The sequence below is a fragment of the Manacus candei genome, unplaced genomic scaffold, assembly GCF_025592945.1.
Source record: "Manacus candei isolate 608988 ecotype Guabito, Panama unplaced genomic scaffold, ASM2559294v1 h1tg000005l, whole genome shotgun sequence".
Lineage (NCBI taxonomy): Eukaryota > Metazoa > Chordata > Aves > Passeriformes > Pipridae > Manacus > Manacus candei.
In genome coordinates this window covers 1,648,632-1,671,236 of record NW_026138053.1, presented here as the reverse complement: position 1 = coordinate 1,671,236, position 22,605 = coordinate 1,648,632, and the positions used below count along the sequence as shown (strand labels likewise).

Below are 22,605 nucleotides of genomic sequence, written 5' to 3'. Positions count from 1 at the left end.
ATCTATTTGAAATTCTGCCTTCCTGCAGTGGAGGAGGAGAAGGTCAGATCTCCAGGGGATTCGTGTTCCTGTTTGCTGAGCTGATGTAGATTTAGTGGATTTAAGCGAAAATAACACACCTGAGTGCTGGAGAGAAGCTCTTCCCCCTTGTCCTGCAGAGGCACTGGGGTTGCCAAATGACTCTGGAGCACACGAGTGGTGCTTGACAAGCAGCTTCCAAAGTTGGGTGTACCACATACTGGTACCAGCTGGACCACAGAGCTCCACCATGCTGAGATCCAGTCCAGATTCACTTGCCCCATCGCTGGCAGGTGTGTTTGAATCTTCAGGCCACCCTGGAGGACCCCCCCCCTCCCGCAACCTGTCTCCACTTGAAAACAAATCAGGAGCCTTGGCAGAGCTCAATTCCTTGCTTCACTGCTATTTTTAATCCCTTGTTAGAGTTCATTTCCTTTCTGGTGCCTGGTTATTTTCTCTCCTTGGTTTTCTGCTGTTTGCTTATTTGTCCACATCCTCCCCACCCCCCTCCCTGAGCTGTTCCTTCAGGTCTGTTTTCTCTCTGGGCTTGGGAGAGGCAGCCCTGAGGCGTTCAGCAACGCCACCACGTGCAGTCATGAGATGGCCCTTGTGAACTGCCACCACCATGGCCAGCCCTGCTCCGGGCACCACTGACCCCGGGGCCAGCATGGCCAGGCCCCAAGCCACTGACAGGTGCTGGGCACAGTTCGGTGAGATGACCATGGGAGCGATGCTGGAGCAGTCATCTTTATCCCTGGGTGGCTTTTAGCATCAGTTTGTCAGCTCCAGGCACTGATTAGAAATAATAATTGTCCCTTTTTCTTTATGTCACCAATCCTGCTTTGGGTGAGATGCTCTGGGAGTGCTTTCCACTTCACCCACCCTTCTTGGGTTCAGGAGCTTGGGTTTGGGATGTGCCAGTGCCTTGGCTTGACCCACGAGATCCCACTGCCTCCTTAGCCCTGAAAATCTGTGGCGTTCCAGTGCAGAAGCACCTTTTGTTTTCTTCATGTAAGGCAGCTAATTTCTGAGCAAGGAATTGAATTTTCCGTGCCTGGCTTCACTCTGTTTTCTTATTTGTGGATTTTTCCAGTCCTTATTTCTCAGTCTTTGTATTTGCCTGGAGGAGTCTCGCTTGGCTGTCAAACAGTTAAACCCCGAGCCCCCTGGAAGCGAGGAATCCTGGGCTGTGATGGATTGCATTTTTATCTCTGTTTCTACAGCCAGTGTAAACGGGCTGGTGAAACACTTTCCACTCAAGATGTGCAACAGTGTTTCCTTAAATCTGAATCCGGCAGGACCAAGATCCAGCACATCTGAAACAGGGCTCTTTGGAGCACGAATGCTGCTATATGAGAAATGTGTTATGCAGGCGCCGGGCTGTTTTACATGCCGTTCCCAGCTCCTTTGGAGCTGAGACATGGAATCACTCATCAGCTGCGTCACGGCATACCGCTGCCGAAGCCCCCACGGTGTGAACGTTGGCAAAGGGAAGTGGACAAATCCTGCCATTAATATTTAAACCCAGCACAAATCCCGTTGTTTGCTCTTAAATGTTTATCCAGCTCCCCGGCGTAATTGGGCAGCCTGTTATCTGCCGGGTTGTGTTGCACGTGTGGGAATCTGCTATTACAGCCCTCCCTCCGAATATTTTGCAGGAGAGCAAAATACATTTACAAGCAAATTTGGGTTTTATCTGGAGGCGCGGGAGGCGCGTTACTAATTTGGCTGCGGCCCGAACCCCAACGTGCGAAGTGCTCAATGTGTTGTGTGGGAGGAGGAGGTTTTATTTAGCTGCACACTCCTCTCCTCGCTGCCTGGGCTGCCTGGGCTTTCCGTCTCTAACACTGCGTGAGAGCAGCAAGCGCCGAGGGTAGCCGGGGAACCCCAAAAAAATGCAGTCGCTCTTTGCATCTCGAGAACTCCTCCACCTTAATCTGTTGCAGCGGCCACGGTGAGGGACCGAGGATGAACTGAGCTTAGATGGGTCACCCCAGGCACCTCCTGGTCCCTATAGATGCAGCCAGGTGACCCCATAAAGGCAGTCGAGGCTGCTCTGGGTAGCTGCAGCTAGGAGTGGTGGGCAGGAGGGTGGGGAGGAGGATATTAAGAGTGCAAGCGTCTGGGATACCTAGGGATGGGGCCGGATAAGCGCTCATGGTAGACAGATTAGTCATCGGTTCCTGATAGGGGATAATCACTGGCTTGTCTGCTCTTTATCTGTGAGATAAGGATGAGGCTGGGGGAGGGAAGGAAAAGGCACAGAAAAGCTCAGAGGGCCAGAGTGGACTGTCCCTGTCCCTGGCGTGGTTGTCCCTTGTGGCTTATGGCAGGGCTTGGCCGCTGGCGGCAGAGGAGGAGGATCAGGCCATGTGTGGGGCTGTAGGCAAAAGCCTTCATGCTCATCCAGGAGCTGTGATTTCCTTTCTATTGCTTCAGCTCCCGTCCCAATTACGTGGTTGTGTCGCCTATAAATTATTCTGCAGAGGGAGCAGCAGCATCCTGTCCCTTCAGCATGCCTAGAGCTTGCTGGAACTTCTCTCAGGCAGTGACTGTTAGCAGAAATTAAAGTAATTTTGTAAAGAATGTTAAATACAAATAACTATCCTACCAGGTCAGGATCATTCTCAGCCTTTCCTGGAGGAGCAAAACCCCTCAGGTTGGTGTTGTCTTGCTTACAAGCCAGGAAGAGACAGTTGCCCTGCTGAACAAGCATTCTGGAGCATGATTTTCATGAATTGCATTTGAGCTCCTGGTTCAGCAATACACGGGGCTGAGGCATGCACAGCATCCCAAGCTGTCTCTGTAGAAAAGTGGTTTCTGATACCCACTCAGATCCCAGTCAAGTAGGGAAGACATCATTAAGATTTAATTGGGAATATGTCAGCTACAGCATCCCTTAGCTCTCTGACCCTCTTCCTTGCTTGAGAGGGAGATGAGATGGGAGAAGCAGACCAAAGTGGAGTGGAACATCCTCCAGCCACCTCTGTCCCTCCTTGCCATTGGCTCTCCCTGATGAGTCCCTGAGCAGGACTCAAAAACAGGGAGCTGAGAAGCCAAGTTTCTGTTCCCTTTTGTGCTCCTGGCTGCTTGCTGGACTCGTGCTGCTGCCTGCCCTGTGAGCCCTGGAACCCATCATTGGGAGATAGGGTAGTGCTTTGGGGGACAAAATGGAAATTGAAAGGGGCAAGGCAAGGGAAATTTGGTCCAAGTTGTTTAAGGCACTTGTGGGTTTTCTGTCTTTTTTTGTTCTCTGGAAGGTGAAGTACAGCCTTTGAACACATGCATGTGACTGCCAAAGGCTCTGCTCTGGTCGCAGTTTGCTCTTTGAAGGATTATCGATCCTTTGTTCTTTCCTGCAGAGGGTCTCTCCCAGGCAGGTACATGGATGCCCAGAGACTTGTCCCCTGTCCTAAAACAAATGAGGGGCAGGACCAGGTGTTTAACCCAGGGCTCTGGAGCCCATATGCAGTGATAGCTTTGTTAAACTGTTCCAAACATGGGAAAGGGCTTGCAGGAACTGGAGCTTTACTGATGCTTTAACAAACCTGTGATGTGAAGCAGCAGGATGAGCACCCTGGGCAATCCCTGGAGCCATGGAGCGCTCCAGGCTCTGCAGCTGCATTGCCTGCACTCCTGAGGCTTTGGAGGAAGGCAGGCCCCTGCTGTCCCTCAGCCTCACTTCATGTGGGATGCAGAGGGAGAGTGGCCAGGCAAGCATTAGCCCTGTGGTCAGGATCCCTCCTGATGGCTGCTGCCCCCACTGTGTTGGGAGAGCATGGTGCTGCCAGCTGGAGCTCCCTGCCTGGGAATCAGGGTGGTATTCACCCACCTGAACTAATAAAATAGAGGTAGATCTACTCCTTGGTGATGGGACTGCTGATCTGCTGAGAGGGTAATCAGGCATTGGAATGGGCTGCCCAGGGAAGTGGTGGATTCTCCGTCCTTGGAGGTTTTTAAGACAAGACTGGATGTGGCACTTAGCACCATGGTCTACCAACCGCAGTGGTAGTGGATCAAGGATTGGACTTGATGATCTCAGAGGTCCCTTCCAACCCAGCTGATTCTATGATTCTGTGATAAACACAGTTGTCTCTTTCCTCCTCCCTCCCTGTCCCCTCAGGCGCTCCTGACCCTACTGCTGGGGCCAGCATCGACGACGAGAACTGCTGGCACTTGGACGAGGAGCAGGTCCGAGAGCAGGTGAAGCTGTTCCTATCTCAGGGAGGGTACTACGGCTCGGGGAAGCAGCTCAACTCCATGTTTGCCAAGGTGAGGAGCCGGCTGCTCTCTCCCATCTCCGCCCGGCATGTCACGTAGCTGGCAGCTCGCTGGCTGCCCTGGCAGGGTGCCCATCACAGCTGGGAATCTCTGCTCCAGTGCCTTCTCGCCCTGTCGCGGAGCAGGCGGTTGTAATCCAGGCTCTGGGTCAGGCCTGGGTTGTCTCACCTGCTGTCCTGGCAGGTCCCTTCCTCCCATGTGATGGGCTTGCCATGATCCCTATGCAAGACGAGGCCTTCCCTCGTCTCCCCTTCAGCATGGTGGGGAAAAAGCCAACCCTGCAGAGCCTACCAAGGCATGGAAAGGTGCCAGCAGCCTATGGGCTCTTCTCTTTCTTTGCAGAAGGGCTTTGTTTTCATGTTCTTAGTCACTTGGTCCTCTTCACAGCCTGGCTGTGGCTGCTACTCACTTGTGCTCCAACCAGCCTCATCACTGCCATTACATGAGGATTGTAATGTATAACGTTATGCACACACACACACACACATACATATATACATGTATGTATTTACAGTCTGGACCCTCAGGATGAGGGAGCTGTGGCTTGCCAGCAGGGTGAATGTATCTTAAACACCTCTGAGGGATCATGTTTGTCTCACTGAAGACCTTCTCTTTGTCCTTTCCAGGTCCGGGAGATGCTGCGCATGAGGGACTCCAACGGGGCCAGGATGCTGACGCTGATAACAGAGCAGTTCATGGCTGATCCTCGGCTCTCCCTCTGGAGACAGCAGGGGACGGGCATAACGGAGAAGTGCCGGCAGCTCTGGGATGAGCTGGGTAAGGGCCACTGCCTTGCAGAGAACAGCAGGGCTGTCTGGGCTGCTGGGCCAATGGACATTATTCCAGAGGCCCTTTGGGGCTCTTCTCTGGGAGAAGAGACCCTGAGAGATGCCAGGAGCTTACTTTATCCCCTTCTGGGGAAATCCTGGTGGGAGAGCTGGATCAGGCCCAAACCACACAGTTCAACACCTTAAACCAGCCCCTCTCCTGCAAAGGGGTCAAGGACGATGAGTGTGCAGCGTGTGGCCAGTCCCATGCTTGCAGCAGCCTGGTGTTTGGTGTGCTGCCCCAAAGCCTTTGCAAGGGAGGACACAGGGGGCTGGTGAGCCCTAGGGGCTGGATGTAGCTGGATGTGCAAGTGCTGTTTCTGGAGGAACCATGATCCAGAGGGGGAAAGGCAGGTTCTCAAGTGTCATCACATCTAACAGATTTCTGCCTGCTGTGGTGTGCGTTTCCGGGGTGAGGGGGGCAGGATGGGTGGCACAGAGCCTGGCTGTAAGGGAAATGCAGCTCTGGGTAATTCTGTCTAAGCACCTTAGACACTGGCTCAGCTGGCTGACACCGTAATATGATTAGAACAAAACATTTAGATGATGTGGGCTTGGGGAGGTTGGTTGTGTGGTGAAGTTAACCCAACAGTTTTGGGCTGTCCTGGACATCTGTGATCTTGGGTGAATAGTTTGACTTGAGCCATAGTTTTATGAGTGGGTTTGAGCTTCTCTGCAGCCTGCTGGTAGGATATGCTGTGCAAGGGCAAGGACTGACTGGCTGGGACCAAAGGAATCTTGTAGAACTGGAAGAAGGATTAGGATGGTCCAGGATCTGGAGCACCTGAAGCTGCAGCTGGAAATCACAGACTCTCCTACCAAGTGCCCAGCAAATGCAAATATAGTCATGAGGCTGGGGACCCTGGCCAAATAGTGCAGACAAGGGCTGGGCAGGGATGGGATGACTCGCTTCTGTATGAAGTTCCCTGCATGGAAATAACTACACCAGCTCTGGAGAGCTCATCTGTGCTTGCTTGCCAAGAAGATATTTCCAGGATTTTGGGATGCTGCAGCTAGACAGTTGGATAAGCAAGGATCCTGGAGAGATGGCCAAGTCCACCAAGCCAGAATTTCCGCATGGAAGAAAGCAAACGCATTGGTGAAACGTGAATGGATGGGGGTGTGGGCAGGCCTAGACACAGGAAGCAATTTGCCCAAAATTACAGATTATTTGGCCAGATTTCCAACCCTGTATCCAAGCCGAGAGCCCTCCCTCCCTTCCTGCACAGACAAGGGGGGAGTGGTTGGGTTTCCGTCCCGGCTTAGCCGTACAAGGACCAGGTTGGCGCGCGCAGTTTTGGTCGGCACAGTGGGAGGAGGTGACAGCACGTCCCCGTCGGCAGATGGCAAAGTGGCTGGGGAACATCAGGGCCTTACCAGGGCTGGATCAACGTGACAGCAGGGGAAGTGTGGTGCCAGCCAACACACGTCAGAGCAAGCAGCTCGCCTGGCATAGGCATGTCACATGGGAGGGTCTGGGCATCTCCACGCTGAAGAGAAGCCCCTGTAGAGGACACGTTGATGTTCCAAGAAGCGGCTCCAGGACAGGACTATACTCAAAGCAGGGATTATTCCCCCTATTTTACAGAAGCCTTTTGGATTTGGCCTTGGGCAGCGTTTGCTGTAGGAACAAAGCATCTCTCTGAGGGAAGGGTGGAGGCACGGAGGGACCAGAGCTGCTGTGAGTTGGTGGAGCTCACCGGTAACAAACCTGAGCAACAGAGAGAGGTGTCCCAAACCATCCCTGGGATGGGTAACAGTAGCCAGGGCATATCAGGCAGTGAAGGCACCTTGTCTGACTGCCTGTGGGCTGTGGATGCCAAAGCTGCTGGTGTTACCACTGCTGCTGAAGGGAGGGATGAGAGGCCTGTTGCCAGCTGCCATGGGAAGCCCTGGCACAGACCGCAGTCCTCCATCACGTGGAAGCAAAAAATGGGCCTCTTGGAAATTATTTTGGGCACGTGTTTAATAATTAATCATTGATTTTACCAAAGACTGCATCACAGACTTGCGTGGGATTGGAAGAAGATCAGCCTTAAAGAAGATTGTGGATTTATGCTGGGGAAAATGTAAAGGATTTTGCAGGATTTCGGAGTTTAAAAAAAAAAAAAATTAAAATAAAAATGGGATCGTTCGCTTGTGCGTGTGCTGCCAACTGAACATCTATTGCCCCGTCTGCTGGGGAGCCAAAGGAAGGACCTGCTGGCTGGAGAGCTCAGCAGCGTGGGAGTATTTGCCCTGGCGCATTAGTACTTACGATTAAAGCCTAATTACAAAAAATAGACGAAAAACCAGCTGAAGTGCAGCCTGACCTTAATCTGCCTGGAGACGGGTTTATTTATCTCGGCCACTTGTTTACAGTGGGGAATTTCAGCAGATTAAGCCGGGGAGCGACCCTGTGGGAAACGGGAGAATTTCTTTGATGGTTTGGAAACTTGGGCGCGGGATCGGAGCGCCTGTCTTCTCCGGGGCTGGCAGCCAGGACTGCTGGGCTGGGAAGGCTCTGACCCCCCCGTCCCTGCACCCAGCCCCGTCATCAAAAAGCATTTTTGTTTAGAGGCTTAGCTTAATCGTGATCTGCTGCTTTGTTCCCCGCTTAACCTCCTGCTATTGGAAAGTTCAGATGAAGGTTTCTGCAGCATATGAAGAGACACGGAGTCTGACCCGGCGTGGCATTTTGGCTCAGGACAGGAGTCACTTGTGCTGTCAGCTGATGTCACTTGACCATAGGGCTCAGAAAACCACTCTATTCTATCTCCCAGATAATTATCATGACCGAGACATATGCAAATCCCACTTCCCTCCTTGCTCCCATCTCCCCACCGCATCTCCTGCAGGAGAGCCCAGGGGCATAACGTTTTGGCAGGCAAAGGATGCCTCGGAGGGCTCCCAAAAATAGGCAGCAGAGTCATGAGGCTTCCGAAGATCGCATATTAGCTGAGCTGTGGGAGCCAAAAATCCAACGGGTGCATCCCATTCCTGGGGGCGGTGGAGCCGGAGCACCAAGCCCCGTTACCGCCTGTCAGCCAAGCTCTGTGCACCAGCAGAGGCGTGAGCTGGAATTGCCGGAGGCTGCTTTTCACACAAGCAGCCCCAAAGTGGGCGAAGAAGGGCAATGACAACAGGTGGGAGCCCTGGTGGGAAGGGGATGCCCAACACCAGGAGCCAAGTGCAGGATTTATCTCATGGCCATCCGAGGGGGTGGGGAGTTCTGTGCCCTCAGAGTGGCAGTGGGCAGGCACCCACCACTTGGCTGAGGGGTAGCAACTAGAGCCTTAAAGAAGACTCATTCTATGGAGCTGAGACCTGATTTTTTCAAAGATGCCATGTCTGTGCATCCCCTGTGGAGCCTGCAGGAGCCTGAGAGCGAGTGACATGGACTCTGGGAAGGATGGGCCCCTAAGGAGGTAGCTCTTTTACACATTAATTAATCGCTGATGTTGCAGCTCAAAAATCTTAATCCCTCGTGTTCATCAGAAAGGAGTGGGGTTTTGGTGGGGTTTCCTGGGAGCCCCGAAGCTGAGAGGCAGATGGAGCTGGACCAGGAAAGAGCTGCTTTGGACATTTGCTGGTCCTCAGTGCCTGCGATTGTTTTTCCCATGCCCATTCCTGGATGTGATGCTGCTGCCACCGTCTGCGTTGTGACGCAGTGATGTCTCTCCTGCCGAGCCAAACTGCTCCGAGGAGCCAGACGTGCACAGCCTCCACGCCTTACTAATGTTTTTAACTAAACATGTCCACAAGTCCCAAGTTGGCAAAGGATGGGTCTGAGGAGGTGCACCCCAAAAGCACCACCAAAGCTCAGCTGTAACGCAGAGGAGCAGAGACTCCAGAGTGGGGCCAGGGCCAGGACATCACTGCTCAGTCTGGTTTTGCCTTGTGTTGCCTGGCAAAGGGACCGGCTGCTCTGGCTGCCTGTGTCAGAGCTGCAGCCTCGCTCAGGGCTGTTTGGCTCGGTGGCAGGGCTGTGCAGCTGGGGAGCTGCTGCTCAAAACACAGCGAGCGAGGGAGGGGGTTTGGGCTCGTGGAGGAATCCCCTCTTTGTGCAGTGGAGGCGTGTTGGGTGATGTTGTCCTGCCACAGGCTGTCACTTTGGGGTAGGAACTTGGCTCTGGGAGTCATGGAGAGGTGGGGGAGAGCACCAGGCTGGATTGGGAGAGGGAAGGTGCTCCAGGTTGATGCTGGCCCCATGGAGGAGAGGCAAGGGAATGTGTTTCTGCAGGAGGCTGAGCTGTCCCATGTGTATGACAGGATTTGACATAAGCAGAGAGAGGAGCAGCAGGAGCTGCTCAGCCTGAGGGCATCCCTGGGGGCACCTCACACTGCAGCTGTGCCAGCCCACAGCCATCCCACCCCATCGGGCAGGCACAAGGGAGGGAACTTGCCGCATCTTGGCAGCCTTGCAGGGAAATTTGGCTAGAAATGCAATTAGCTAGAGGAGTATTCATGATTTTGCACTTATTTAGGTTGCTGTAGCCCTTACCAGAGCAGTGAGTGACCCAGGAGAGTCGGCAAGGCTCAGTTCACAGCACCAGTGTCAGTTTTATGAAAGGATGAGTTGGATCTTAATGACGACAGATGTCCTTGGTCCTGGTTTTACCTCTCACGTAGCAGACAACATCATCAGGACTGTGAGGTCCCACGGTTGACCTAGAGGGTGTCAGCATGTGTGTCCTTCTGGTGGGCATCTCTGCTTGTGAGATCCAGAGGACTCACACCTGGGAGGGCTCTTGCCTGCAAGACATCAAGCCAAGCTCGAGGTTCCGCTGTCGGTTCCTCTACAGGCTGGGGGCTACTGGGGATTAAAAAAGAAAAAGAGGGGAAAAAAAAAAGAAAGAAAATACACCAAATCTCCTTTTTAAATAGTTGAATGCAAATGGCCTGAAGAACAATGGCAGATGAAATAGCATTCAGAGCGGGTTTTAAAGCGCTTGGAACGTGGGTAGGATCAAAATCAGGTTAGTCTTTGGAGATACAGACTCTGCAGCTTGCCAGGGTGTTTTTAAGCATGCTTTGATGTGTAGTTCAAACACTAGATTTGTCCTGGCAGACAGAAGCACTCACAAATTCATACACAGCCGCTCTCTCCTTCCCTCCTCCCCACTGTCCCCCATCTCATGAGATTATAATTTAGCTTCATTATGGAGGAGTTTTACTTTGTCCTGGTTTCAGCTGGGATAGAGTTAATTTCCTTCTTATTTAAAAGCTGTGTAAATCCCCCTCCTGGGTCTGTGCATTATGCTGAAATGAGTTTATGAACCTAGATGAAACCTTGCGGGCTCTCACGGCGAGCACGGCAGCCGCCGAGCTTTGCCCGGCGCGTACGGCAGTGGCACCTCCGTGACTTCTTGGCTTTGTTTAGGGGCACTGTGGGTGTGTGTGGTGTTAAACCCTCACTGCAAGCTGGAAGAGAAATCCTGCTGGCTCCGGCAGCTGCGCAAGTGGGGCGAGATGGACGTCTGTCCCCTGGAAGATGGCAATTACGGTAACGAGCTTCCCAACATCACTAACGCGCTTACGCAGAGCTCCGGTCACAGCCAAGGTGAGTCCGGGCAGGGGGTGGAAACCCAGCTGATAGCCAAAGGATTTGGGTTCAGGTCAAAACTCACTCAAAGTTGAGAGACCTCAGTTCACCTGCTGGTGATGTTTCTGGGAGCCATAGGAGCACAAAATGTTTCTCTTTACTGCCTCTGGTTTTATATACGCTTGGAAATATTTGTCTCTGCTGCATATTAGGTGAAGTCACTTGTGTTTGGGGCATCAGATTAGAGACCACTTTAAAGCAACTCAACTTTGGGGGAGTTTAGACCCTACGGTCTGTGCAGGTTTGGGTGTGGAGTTATACAGAAAACCAGTACCACTTGACTGGAGCAGAGCTGAGCTCAGAAGCCCTGGCTGTAATGTGAGAGTGAGGAGTTGGAGATGATGCAGAGTCCCTTTCCCAGCCCTCGAGCCTCACTTAAGGGCTGTGATTCAGGTCATAGGGAAATCATTAGCCAGGAATGTTAACGCAGTTCAAGTGCAGAGCACAGACGGAGCAATGTAGTTATGGGGTTGTTCCTTGTGACATTTTCTCAACCCCTGACAAAGCATTTGATCCCTTTAAATTTAAGCATGTTTTCTCCTTTCTTTTGCTTGAAGTAGACATTAATTGAATGTTACTGCTCTTAGCATGCCTCTGTCTAGTGCACTAGAGTACTCTTTGGTGTATTATGTGTGGCCAGAGTAGGAAGAGGAGAGTGGGACTGCAGTGAAGGAAACTTCACTCCTCAGGGTGGGATTAGTCCCTCAGCAGCGGCTCAGGAGTGTGGCTGTCCTGCCAACCCACCCCAGCCATGGCCAGGACCACACGCCCCACTGCCCACAGTGCCTCCCTATGCTCATCCTCAGGGAGCAGCTTAATTTAAACCTGGCCTTGCTCTATGTCCTGCACCAGCCCCAGGACTCCACACTGGTGTTCCCAGCTCTCCCAAAGATTCACTCCAGCATTCAGGGCAAGTTACTGGGGCTGAGCAGGTCACTTTTTTTAGACCTGCAGGGAGTTTCCAAAGCACATGCCAGGGATGTCCCCTTCTCCCAGTGCTCCTGCCTCTCCAAGCAGGGGACTGAAAGCAGCACAGATCCTGGAGGGGTCCCAGGGTTCATGTTTGTACATATGCAAATACTGCTGCAGATTGTTGCCAGCCTCTTTTATTACTGAAGAAGAACTTTCAGGAATCAGCTGATTCCTGAAATCCTTCCTGGTAAAGTGAGCAGGCTTGGTTCTCAACATAGAAACACCTGTTTAATTTCTTTCCACCTTGGGGTGCCTGCAGCATTCCGGCTAATTGCTTGTTGTCATTCTTTCTGGACCGTGTTTATCCAGCCTCCCTGGATCAGCTTTGAACAGTGCCTTTTGTTTTCCACCCTTGAATGCATTTACCTCGGCCTGTCTTGTGGGTTGCAGGACCTAACATTCAGCCCCTTTGGGGCTTCCCATTTTGCAGCCATAAGGGCTGTGTTTGGCCCTTATGATCCAGTGTGGCTGAAGTGATAAGGGGATTACTCCGGACAGGATTTTTCTTATGACAAACCACTTGTCTGATCCATCTGGATGGAGTGAAATGCTCATCCAGCATTTGGTAGCTTCAGAAGTGCCCATGAAGTTACAGAGCAGTTCTGAAGAGGAGCACAGACATCCACTGCAGGGCAGCAGTGGAGTTTCAGACAGTGGTGTCTCCTCCCTTCCCGCCCCCTCACACAGCCCCTGGAGGTTGCTGGAAGGTGATGGTTACCCCTGTCACCCAGAGACTGATGATACATGCTCTTGTAATTCCCTTCATGGCTTCAGGTGCTGCTGATCTAAGAAGCTGTGGTTCAGTGAAGCCAGGACTTTGTGTTGGAGGGGAGGAGGAGAGCTCATGGTGTTTGCAGGGCAGTAATGCTGAGGAAGCCCAATCCTGATCTGGGGGCAGCTGCCTGCGTGCTGGGCTTCGCAGGGGAGGGAATGCACTGCCGTGTTTCAAGGCATCAGCCTTGTATGTGACAGTGGATTGTGGTCAGAAAGCAGACAGGTGGCCCCTGCCTCTTTTCTCACCTCTCTGGCTAAGTCACCTATTCTAGCAAGTTACTTAGCAATGCTGTCTAAGGAGACATTAGTCTCCATCAGAGGTGGGCTGGGCAGGAGAGGTATCCAAAGGCAATCTGCCACAGTGCAGGAGCCAGAGCCCCGTGTCCATCTCAGAAATGGGGTGGGCCTCTGGGGTGGGACCAAATGGGGCTTTGCTCTCATTGTAAAGGCAGAGCTCTGTCCAGGGAGGTCACTTCTGGGAGGAGGAACAGGCTACCCCTGCCCCAGCAGGGCCCTGATGGTTTTTCTCTTTGCAGACTCGCTGGCCAGGCCCAGACGAACCGTGTTCACGCGGGCGATCGAGGGCTGTGACCTCCACTGGCAGGACAGCCACCTGCAGCGCATCATCAGCAGTGACTTCTACATGTCCCCCTCCTACCAGCGGGAGGGCGAGAGCCTCCTCTTCAACTCCCAGGGACAGCCACTGTGGCTGGGTGAGCATCCAAACCAGCACCCCTTACGTGGCCTCTGTGGGGAGGGCTGCTAGTGGAGAAGAGCCACCCGACCGAGGCTGTCCGGGGTCCTTGCAAGCTTCTGCATCCTAGACTGTAATTGCTGCCCTGCCCTTAGCCTCAGGAGTGGGGCAAGCAGAGGAATTTGATGCCCAGCCACAGTTCTTAGAGCAATCCCCATGTCTTTACAGTCTGGGTTCCTCTTGGGCAGCTTGGACCAAGTTTATCATGTCTTCTTTCATCCTGACAGTGTTTAGCTGTCCCCAGTGCAAGTTCTCACTGTTTTCAGTACAAGGGGACTGGACACTTAAAGTCCCTTGAAAGTTGGCTGCTGAGCACAGCTGTATACTCAGGATGTTTTCTTCCCTGCTCTCACCTTGATACTCTTCCCTTAAAGGCAATGAGCAGGTGGTACAATTAAACCTTGTGTGAGCTTAAGGCATGTGGGGCCAGGCAAGCCCAGTACCCTCCCGTGTTGTAGACTTTTAGCCCACATACCTCAAGCCACAGGAGTTCTCTACTGCAAAGTCATGACCTTGGGCAGATCTGCAGATCCTCGACAGCTCCAAGTCTGAGATGAGAACAATGAGATGAAGGGCTTGAGGGGCTGTCAGCCCTGAGGCAGATCCCAAAATGGGAGACACAAGCCCCCACCTCCTCCAGGAGAGGGGATGACTCATCCCCTACAGCCCAAGAGGTGAATGTATGGACATGGAACAGGTCAAAGCCCACCACTGCACTGCTGTACACTCTGGGAGCTGGGGTCTGCCACCACCCAGCCAAATGGGAAGAGAATATTTAAAGTCGTCTAGAGAGGTGGTTTCTGGAGCAGCAGACACTAAGTTGCTATTAATGCCAGGGAAGGGCCCATGTGAAGGCTGCTGGTACATCTTAGCTGGAGCAGGAGAGGATATTTCTACACTGGGAAGAGTTTTGGGCAGCTGCAGGCAGAAGGTCTCTTCCCTGTGCAGCCGCAGGCAGCATTGGTGGGTTAGTGCGTCCATGGGCTCTATCTAGAAGGGATGTGATGGACACAGCTCCCCTGTCCCTAGCCTAATGTGGGTTCTGTTGAGCCCTCCAGTCCAGCTGGTTGGTGCATGTTATTTTTCTGATGTATTTGCCGTGATTTTTGGATTTTGCGCTTTTGCTTTCTTGGCACCCTTTCAGGGACTCAGTGCTGGGAGAAGAGTGTGATTTGTCAGCAATTTCCAGTGATGAATTCAGCGAGAAGATGAATATTTCATCCATTTAGCAAATGAATAGAGGGAGCAACAAGAAGCTCTTTTACAGATGTGTTTGTTCTGACAGCCTCTTCCTCACGTATTCCTTGTGGGTGACCTTTGGGATGTGGAAACCCCATGTGTAGAGGTGGTTGACTGCATTTCCAGAGCTTTTGGAGCTCTCCCAGGAATAGAAATTATCCCTCTACCATAACTTTATGTCTTCTGTGTTTGCCCGGATTTTTTTCTCCCCTTGGTAGGACATTTTGTAAGAAAATGGGATTTTTGCTGCTTGTTATGCAGCATGTCATGTCATCTGCTCCTGCTAATTTCTCACCCAGTCATAATCCTCTCCACAGTTGCTTGTGATTTCAGGTGAGCAATAAGCAGCAGGAGCAGATGAATTCCTAAGCAACTGTGAGTCCTGGGAGGGGGTTCCATGCAACTGTTCCTAATAATAAAACACCAGGTAGGAGAACTGCAGAAGAGATGGGGTGTCTGCAGAGCTCGCTCCATGGAGCTGTTAAGGAAGCAGTTCAGAGCATCGCCCCAAATCTGCCAGTGTCCCCAGCCCAGGGCTGGATGCCCAGCCTCACCCTGTGTGTCATCACCTGTGCCATGAGAGCAGGAGGAGGTGTTGGTCAGGACACCAAGAAGTGTTTGGGTGCACAGCAGTGAGAGAAATCACGATAAGTCGTGTGGATTTCAGGAGAAATGAGCGGCAGGGTTGCACCAGCCCGTGCTGGAGCTGTCGTATTGCAGCAATGGCACGTTGGAAATGCTTCCATTAGATAAGCTTTGCGGAGGTGGGGATTTAGGTATTGAAGTGGCTGCTGTGGGTTGAGTGTGGTAGGAGTCCCGTTAGTATTCCTGGTAGGCATCCCTTCCAGGAGCAGGGAGAAAGGGGTGAATTCAAAACAGGAAGCAGGAGTTTAGCTGGGGTGTGGGGAAGATCAGGAGAAGAAGATGCCACATCAGTGCCATCCTGTAAATGTCTGTACTGGTCCAGCTCAGCCGTGCCCCTGTGCTTGTCCTTGCAGAACATGTCCCGACAGCCTGTGCCCGGGTGGATGCCCTGCGCTCCCACGGCTACCCCAGAGAAGCTCTCCGACTAACTGTTGCCATAATCAACACCCTGCGACTGCAGCAGCAAAGGCAGCTGGAAATATATAAGCATCAGAAGAAAGGTATGGGAGAAGTGTCTCATGAGGCCTGCCTGGGGTGTCTCAGCTGGTTGGGAAAGTCTTCTCCACTTCCAAGAGAGCTGTGCTGCCCCATTCAGAGTGGCAGAGGTTGAGGGTGGGCAGCACTGCATGGGATTACTTCACTGATTTGCTTGAGCCAGCCTGAGTTGATATGCCCATGCTAAGGATGGAGCTGCCCTCATGCTGTCTTCAGGCTGCTGGAGTAGGGATGTTCTTGCTCCCACAGTCGCTGTGTCTGGTTGCCTGTGTCCAGTTGCCTGTGTCTGGTTGCCCAGGCAAGTGCTGCCTGCATTAAAGAGGAGCTGCCTCTCTGCAGAGCAGCAGTAACTGGCTGTGTGTGCTACCTCCACTTTGCATTTCCTGAGTAAATGTACCAGGAGGCAATCCCAGTGTTCCTCCTTTTGCAGGGCGCTGGAGTCAGTTACTGTAGTGCTGCTGAAGGTCAGCAACTCCTGGTCCTTGCCAGCTCAGCCAGCTTGACATCACCAAAAAATGGAGCTTTTAAGACTCTCTAGAACTCTTTATCATTTCAAGAGAGATTTCTGCTTGTATTTCCAAAACATTCAGGCTACCATTGCAAATTAGTCCATAAGCTGCAGGTCTGACTTCATAGACCCTCTCTTGGGATTCTGCAGTCCCTCATGTCCTCCTGGAACAGAGAACAAGTCGCAGCATGTTGCTGCATGCAGTCGTTTGTGTGGCCTCAGGGGCACCTTTCTGTGTGTGTGTGTGCCTGCTCCCTCTGTTGTCTGTGCCTAGTGGCTGCTCTGAGCTGCTCCTTGCCCTTGTGAACTACCATGCCCAGGTTGTGGGAGGAGAAAAAGGCCTGTGGTCTCAGAGACCCCTCCGGGTGCAGAACTTGTCTTTAAATTCCTTACTTTTATCGTCTTTCCATTCTATTTTTTGCAGAGCTGCTGCAGCGAGGAGCAACAACCATCACCAACCTGGAGGGCTGGGTAGGCCACCCTCTGAACCCCATCGGCTGCCTCTTTCTCACCCTGACCGAAGCTTGTAGATTAGAAGAGGAAAACTGCCTTGAAATTTCAGGTACCAAGTGCTCCTCCTGGCTCCCTTCCCGGTGGCTGTGGCTGAGGTGGGTGCAGGTCTGGGGCTCTGGACACCTGGGCTTTGAGTCTGCCCTCAGTGCCTCGGCAGGAGCAGCCAGGGCACAGCTGCTGTGCAGAGAAGGAAGGTAGTGACCCTGAGTTTCCCCAGGGTTTGCAGCCAGAGCAGAGCAGGAGGGCAGCTCAGCAGAGCTGGGACGAGGTGTGCTGGTCCATGGGAAGGCTCTAGTGTCAGCTGTGCACCCTGTTGAACGTGTCTTGGGTCTCCTGCAGTGACAGCAGAAGGGATGGTGAAGCCCATATCTCCCTCAGGGAGCTTTTATCCATCATCTCTGGGTGACTGAGGGTGGGTAGGAGGGGCAGTGTGGGTCTTGCTTCTGAAGTTGAGAGGTTTTTCTCTGGCATGGTTCTGCTACCTAGGAAGACTCTTCTAACCACACTGCATCTGCTCTCTCTTCTTTCAGACGCTGGGGACTCCAAACCCCCGGTGTATCAACATGTGCCCGTCGTGACCGGCAGCCAAGACAGTGGCGAGTCCTACCTGTCCCTGGCCTTAGAGGTGGCCCTGATGGGGATGGGTCAGCAGAGAGTGATGCCTGAAGGTCTCTATGCCCAGGACAAGGTGTGCCGCAATGAGGAGCAGATCATTGCTCGGCTGCAGGACCTGGAGCTGGACCCGGTGCTGGTGCAGACCCTGCGGAAGCAGTGCGTCTTGCTTCTGGAAGGTGGGGGCTCAGCTCATCTACCTGACTTCTGTGTCTTAGCTGAATGTTGGTAACATCTCTGGGGTGCCCTTTCCAAAGTTTACGCCTGTCTGACCCCATCCTGGCTTCTTCCTCTGTGGGTGCGGTGCAGAGCCTGTAGGATGGCTGCTCTGCCCCATCACCTGGCAAAGCAAGGATTTGCTGGCACCCCTGGGAAAAGACCAACTCCGAAGCAATACAGAGAAGGGTGCTAAGCACCTCAGTTTCTGAGGCTTTTTGACCTGAAAGGTTTCTTTAGAGAAGGAAAGAGCAGCCCTGGATCTAACTTGAGTAACGTGCCAGGGCAGCAGATCCTGAGAGCTTTGGGGTGGTGCAAACCCCAGCCACAGATCCTGCTGTGCTAATTATGGCTGATGGGCTCTGCTTCTGCCTAGGTGGTCCCTTCAGCGGCTTGGGAGAAGTCATCCACCGTGAGAGTGTCCCCATGCACACCTTTGCCAAATACCTGTTCTCTGCCCTGCTGCCCCACGATGCAGATCTGGCATACAAGCTGGCTTTGCGGGCCATGAGGTTGGTGCATGTTTAATTCTGTCTCTGCCTCCCTTTTTGCCTCTCTCCTGGGCTCGGTGGGAAGCTGGGATGCTTTGCAACTTCAGAGCAGGGATGGGAGTGGAGACAGGCTTGGAGCTTGCCATCCTTGGGATCTTGTGCAGTGTGTAGGGCCACCTGGGCACAGCAGCAGTGCAAAAAGCTTCCTGCTCTCCCTTTGGGTGATTCCTGGTTTATAAGCCACATCTGTAATATTTGCATGGGTCCAGTAATGTCTGCTGGTCCAGCTCTCCACCTCAGCCCCTTACCCCAGCCTGGACCACCACCTGCCTGTCCCTGTGACAGGCATCCTCTGCCAGAGCAGGTCCCAGGCACTCACAGAGCTGTCATCTGCCTTCTGTCTGCCAGGCCTCGGGCACCCTGCAGCCTTCCCTGCCTGCAAAAAGGGCTGTTATCCTGGCACAGATGGGTGGATGATTTGCCCTGGGCTCCAGGATGTCGCAGAGCCAGGTGGAGAACACAGTTGCACTCTGTTCTCCATTAAATCCCATCTCTGTCTCTGGGACTGGGGACACAGCTGATGCTGAGAACTACCCTATCTCCCTTCCTGGTGCATGACAGACTTCAGACATCAGCCTGTGTACTGCACTGTTTTGACAGGGCCTGGATGGGTCTTGAAAAAGCTGGAATTTCCCAAACAAGTCAAGGCTTGAAGGAGTGTCAACCCTAGAGCATCCCAGTGCTCTCTCCCTCTCACATCATTAAAAGTCCTGCCCCAGAGCATTATTTCCTTGCAGCATTTCCTCAGTGAAATGGGTCATCTCTCCCCAGCACAGGGAGAAGGTTTGAAATCCCCCTGTCCTGGGAAGAGCTGCTCAGGAGGACAACCAGAGCTAATAAGCAGTGGAGGGCCTCTGACTGGGCTGGAAAGGTTGGGCTTCTGCTGCCCTGTGGTTACCTCAAGCCTGCAAGTGAGGAGAGCAGAGACAGTTGGATGCTCTCCATGTTTAGGAGGGCAGTTTCCCTCCTACATGCCTCAGCTAAGCCATCAAGTTAGTGACACGAGCACCAACTCAGGGATTTAAAAGCTAACATGTATTTGTCACCACGGCTGGTGACATGAGACTACTGCTCCCCTTTCTTAGGCTTGCTTCTCCCCTGGGCTTTCCAGGCTTTTGGCTATCCCCTCAAAAGCAGGTAACCTAACCCGGCTGCGGAGGCCCTGGGGAAACGTGCCACTGCTTCTGATCATAACCAAGCGTCTTAAGAAGAACCAGATGATACAGTCAGGAGTTCTGCTGGTTGCTCTGACATGAAAGGAGTGGGAAGGGAGGAGGGATTTTACTTCTTTTCCTTTTTTTTTTTTTTTTTTTTCTGAGGTCTGTGCTTTCCCTTGCAAGTTTATAAATCACTTCACGGATCGTTCTCCTCCTTTCAAGTCGGTCTGAGATTGATCCCCGTGCCCATGTGTTGAGCACACAGCCTGGGGAGCCCCGCATGTGCACGGCAGCAGGATGCGTTCAAAGGCGTCGCTGCAGGCAGCTGCCTGCAGGCAGCCCCTGCCTCGCCCTGGCAGCAGGGGACAGGGGGTGAAGATGGGGCTGGTTTGGGGTCTGATGTTTCCCTTCTCCTGTTTGCCCTTCAGGTTACCTGTCCTGGAGACCACAGCACCGTCTGGTGATGTGACTCACCCCCACCACCTGGTGTCGGTGGTACCCAGCAGGTACCCACGCTGGTTCACCCTGGGGCACCTGGAGTCGCAGCAGTGCGAGCTGGCCTCCACCATGCTCACAGCAGCCAAAGGTTGGTGTCAGGGCAACTCTGGGGCAGAGTTGGTGGGATGATGCTGCACAAAAGCATCGAAGGGTTTTTTCTGGAGAAAAGAGGGTGAGCTCTTGCTTCTGCTCCCTCGAGCACTGGCAATGACCGGCTGGGTGCCCCACTGGCAGCCTGCTATGGGCAAGGTGTGGTGAACTGGCCTTGGAGCAGCCCAGCAGAGTCTGTGGGGTTCTTGTCCCAAAGGGCTCGTGATCCAGCAGGGCAGGATGGGAGTTTCCCAGGAGGTGCAGGCAAGCCTGCAGGGATGCCAACCACAATGCTGTGTGTCCTGGGTACTGCCCTTGGGTGATGCAGGACCGTGCCTGCCCTGCAGCACAGTCAGCTGCCAGGCTAGTGAGCCCTGCCAGGCATGTTGTGGGTTCATGCCATGGTTTAGTTTGAAGCTGCTTATCCTTTGACCTCTGCTTTGTCACTTCCTGTCATGTGGTAATGATCCTGCACAGGCTGTTAGAGAAGACCTCCCTGTGCACCAAACCACAAGTGGCTTTTGTCAGGGCTGAAGATGGGATCAGCCGTGCTGGGTGGGACACTTTGGTCCCAGCCACAGGAGGCCTGTGAAACACCTCCTCACTGGTCCCTTAGGCCTCTTCAGTTCCTGCCAGGCACAGTGATGAAGGCGAGCACAGGCTTTTCATTAAACATCCCTCTGATGAGAAACCAACCCCACAAGGATGCCTTGTGTCTCATGAGGGTCGGTGGGCCGAGCAATTACCACTGCCTGCTGTTGTCCTGGTACTGCCAGCCTGATGAGGAAGGTTTTTCCCAATGAGACAGAAGGAAAACGAGCTGTCAGAAAGTTTCAGCCTCGTTGCCTTGGCAGCCTCTTCTCTCCTTCCAGCCTCCTCCTCTAGGCTGCTTTTCCGGGGCTGATGGTGTCCTACCCCTGACTTGCAGTGCTCTGATGGAGAGCTGGTACCTGGCTTATCCTTTAGATTTTTTCTCCCTTCCAGTGCCTAATGGGATGAGGGGCATGGAGTCGTTGGATTGCATCTGTTTTTCCCACCATCCCCGTCCTCAGGTGTTCCCCTGCTGCAGCATGTCCTGATGTGATCCTGTGTCCTCACAGCCCCTCTTGCCTGCGCCCCCATGAGCCATTTTAGGGAGGTTTGGATTTTGGTGGCGGTGTGAGCGGCTGCGGTGGGCGGCAGGCGATATCTTTAGCTCTGAGTCACCCGAGATGTCTCCACGTGTCCAGGTGCAGCACTGGGTTTTTCACACTGCTGTGAAAAAACTGCTGGTTGTCTTTGCATGAGGTTCATCTGCTCAGTCTGCGACACTGGGAGTAGAAACATGAAGCTCGAACAAAGCAGAGAGACCTGATGTGGCACGCTGGCACCTCTGCTCTGCACACACCCCGAAGGTCCCTCTCCCCACCCTGTGTGTCCCACGTGGGATTTCCCAAGCTTAGATGCAGGATCATGATATTAATGTGCCTCGATGGGTTCCTCTTCCAAGATCCTGCCCTATCTCCCAGTGCCATCACGTATCCTTCTAGCACCCACGACCTCCTATGGCAGGAGACCCACAGCACCACTGGGTGTTGTGCCATCAACCCCCTTCTTTGGGGGTAGCTCAGCCTTCCTTGGTTGCAAGAGTTGCTTGCAGGAGCAAGGTGCAGTGAGTCTGGGTGACCCCAGCCCTGCCCTGCAGAGGGAAGGGACTTACTAGGCAAGACAGTATGTGTGCAGCAAACAGCTTTTCTTCTTCTTTTTAATGTTCCTGAATGAAGACTGACCTTTCTGCAGCTGTTCAGTACTGGACATCTCCCCAAACCCCTCCTTTCCTGGGAAGAGGCAGCTGTACAGCTGTCAAACTTGAGGACAGAGTGGAACATCCAGGTGCCTGGAGATGTCTGCTTAAGCTCCAGGACATGTCTGGAATCACTCAGGGTTGTTTGTTGTCTCCATGAGAGGATGAACTTGAGTGAGGATGGATGCTGTAGGATGTGTCACCTCCTAGGGAGGATGCTCCATTTTGGACTGTTGGACTGCAGGGCCAGATCCAGCATCCTTGTGTGTCCAGAGGGGCTGGCAAGCTGAAGGGACTGTTCACATGGTGCAGGCAGGAGATGGGGCTCGATGGCAAGGTGGAGGGAGGCTGAGCCATCTGACCATTCTTCCCTGCACACAGGGGACATGCTGCGCCTACGCACAGTGCTGGAGGCCATCCAGAAGAACATCCACTCCTCCTCCTTGATCTTCAAGCTGGCTCAGGATGCATTCAAGATCGCCACGCCAGCTGACAGCAACTCTGACACAACGCTGCTCAATGTGGCGCTGGAACTGGGGCTCCAGGTACGGGATAGTGCTGGGGATGCTGGTGGCCCTTCTGCCCCACGTGCTGTGGCAGCAACACTGGTGAAGGTCTTCCACCAAGCAGGGTGTCCCCCGTGGAATGAGTAAATTGATCCCTGCATGGTTCTGAGCAGGGGAGCTCAGCCCTGGGAAGCCCCTGTGCTCACTGTGGTTTGAGTGGAGGTGAGGCAGTACCAGGGAGCTGGTAGCCAGCTGGACCAGAGGAATTTTTGAGGAGCACCACTCTGTTGGGTGGCCTCACTGGAGCCCTGTGGGGCAGCTGCTCACCCCAAGTTTGCCTCACAGGTGATGCGGATGACCCTGTCCACCCTCAACTGGCGGCGGCGGGAGATGGTGAGGTGGCTGGTGACATGTGCTACCGAAGTGGGTGAGTGCCTCACTGTGCTGGGGGGATTTGGCCTGCATGTGGTGGGAGTGGGGTTGGGCATGGGAATCCTAGGGTCATTTGTAGTTCTGGGTGTCTTGAGTTCTCCTGGGTCTCCCATTTCTTCGTGGGTAACTGAGTGCACCTCAGAGCACCAG

General features: G+C 53.3%; 1 protein-coding gene across 2 annotated transcripts in view; it reads left to right on the top strand.

The window, feature by feature from the left end:
- The window catches only part of ZSWIM5 (zinc finger SWIM-type containing 5), a 99,649-nt gene that overhangs the window by 74,309 nt on the left and 2,735 nt on the right, over nt 1-22,605 (top strand). For both annotated transcript variants that reach the window (XM_051807493.1, XM_051807503.1), the window contains exons 3-13: nt 4,142-4,290; nt 4,926-5,076; nt 10,489-10,668; nt 12,993-13,169; nt 15,448-15,594; nt 16,522-16,659; nt 17,141-17,401; nt 17,815-17,950; nt 19,575-19,732; nt 21,899-22,062; nt 22,369-22,450. In XM_051807493.1, coding sequence (XP_051663453.1) covers nt 4,142-4,290; nt 4,926-5,076; nt 10,489-10,668; nt 12,993-13,169; nt 15,448-15,594; nt 16,522-16,659; nt 17,141-17,401; nt 17,815-17,950; nt 19,575-19,732; nt 21,899-22,062; nt 22,369-22,450 — 1,743 coding nt within the window. The remainder of the gene's footprint in view (nt 1-4,141; nt 4,291-4,925; nt 5,077-10,488; nt 10,669-12,992; nt 13,170-15,447; nt 15,595-16,521; nt 16,660-17,140; nt 17,402-17,814; nt 17,951-19,574; nt 19,733-21,898; nt 22,063-22,368; nt 22,451-22,605) is intronic.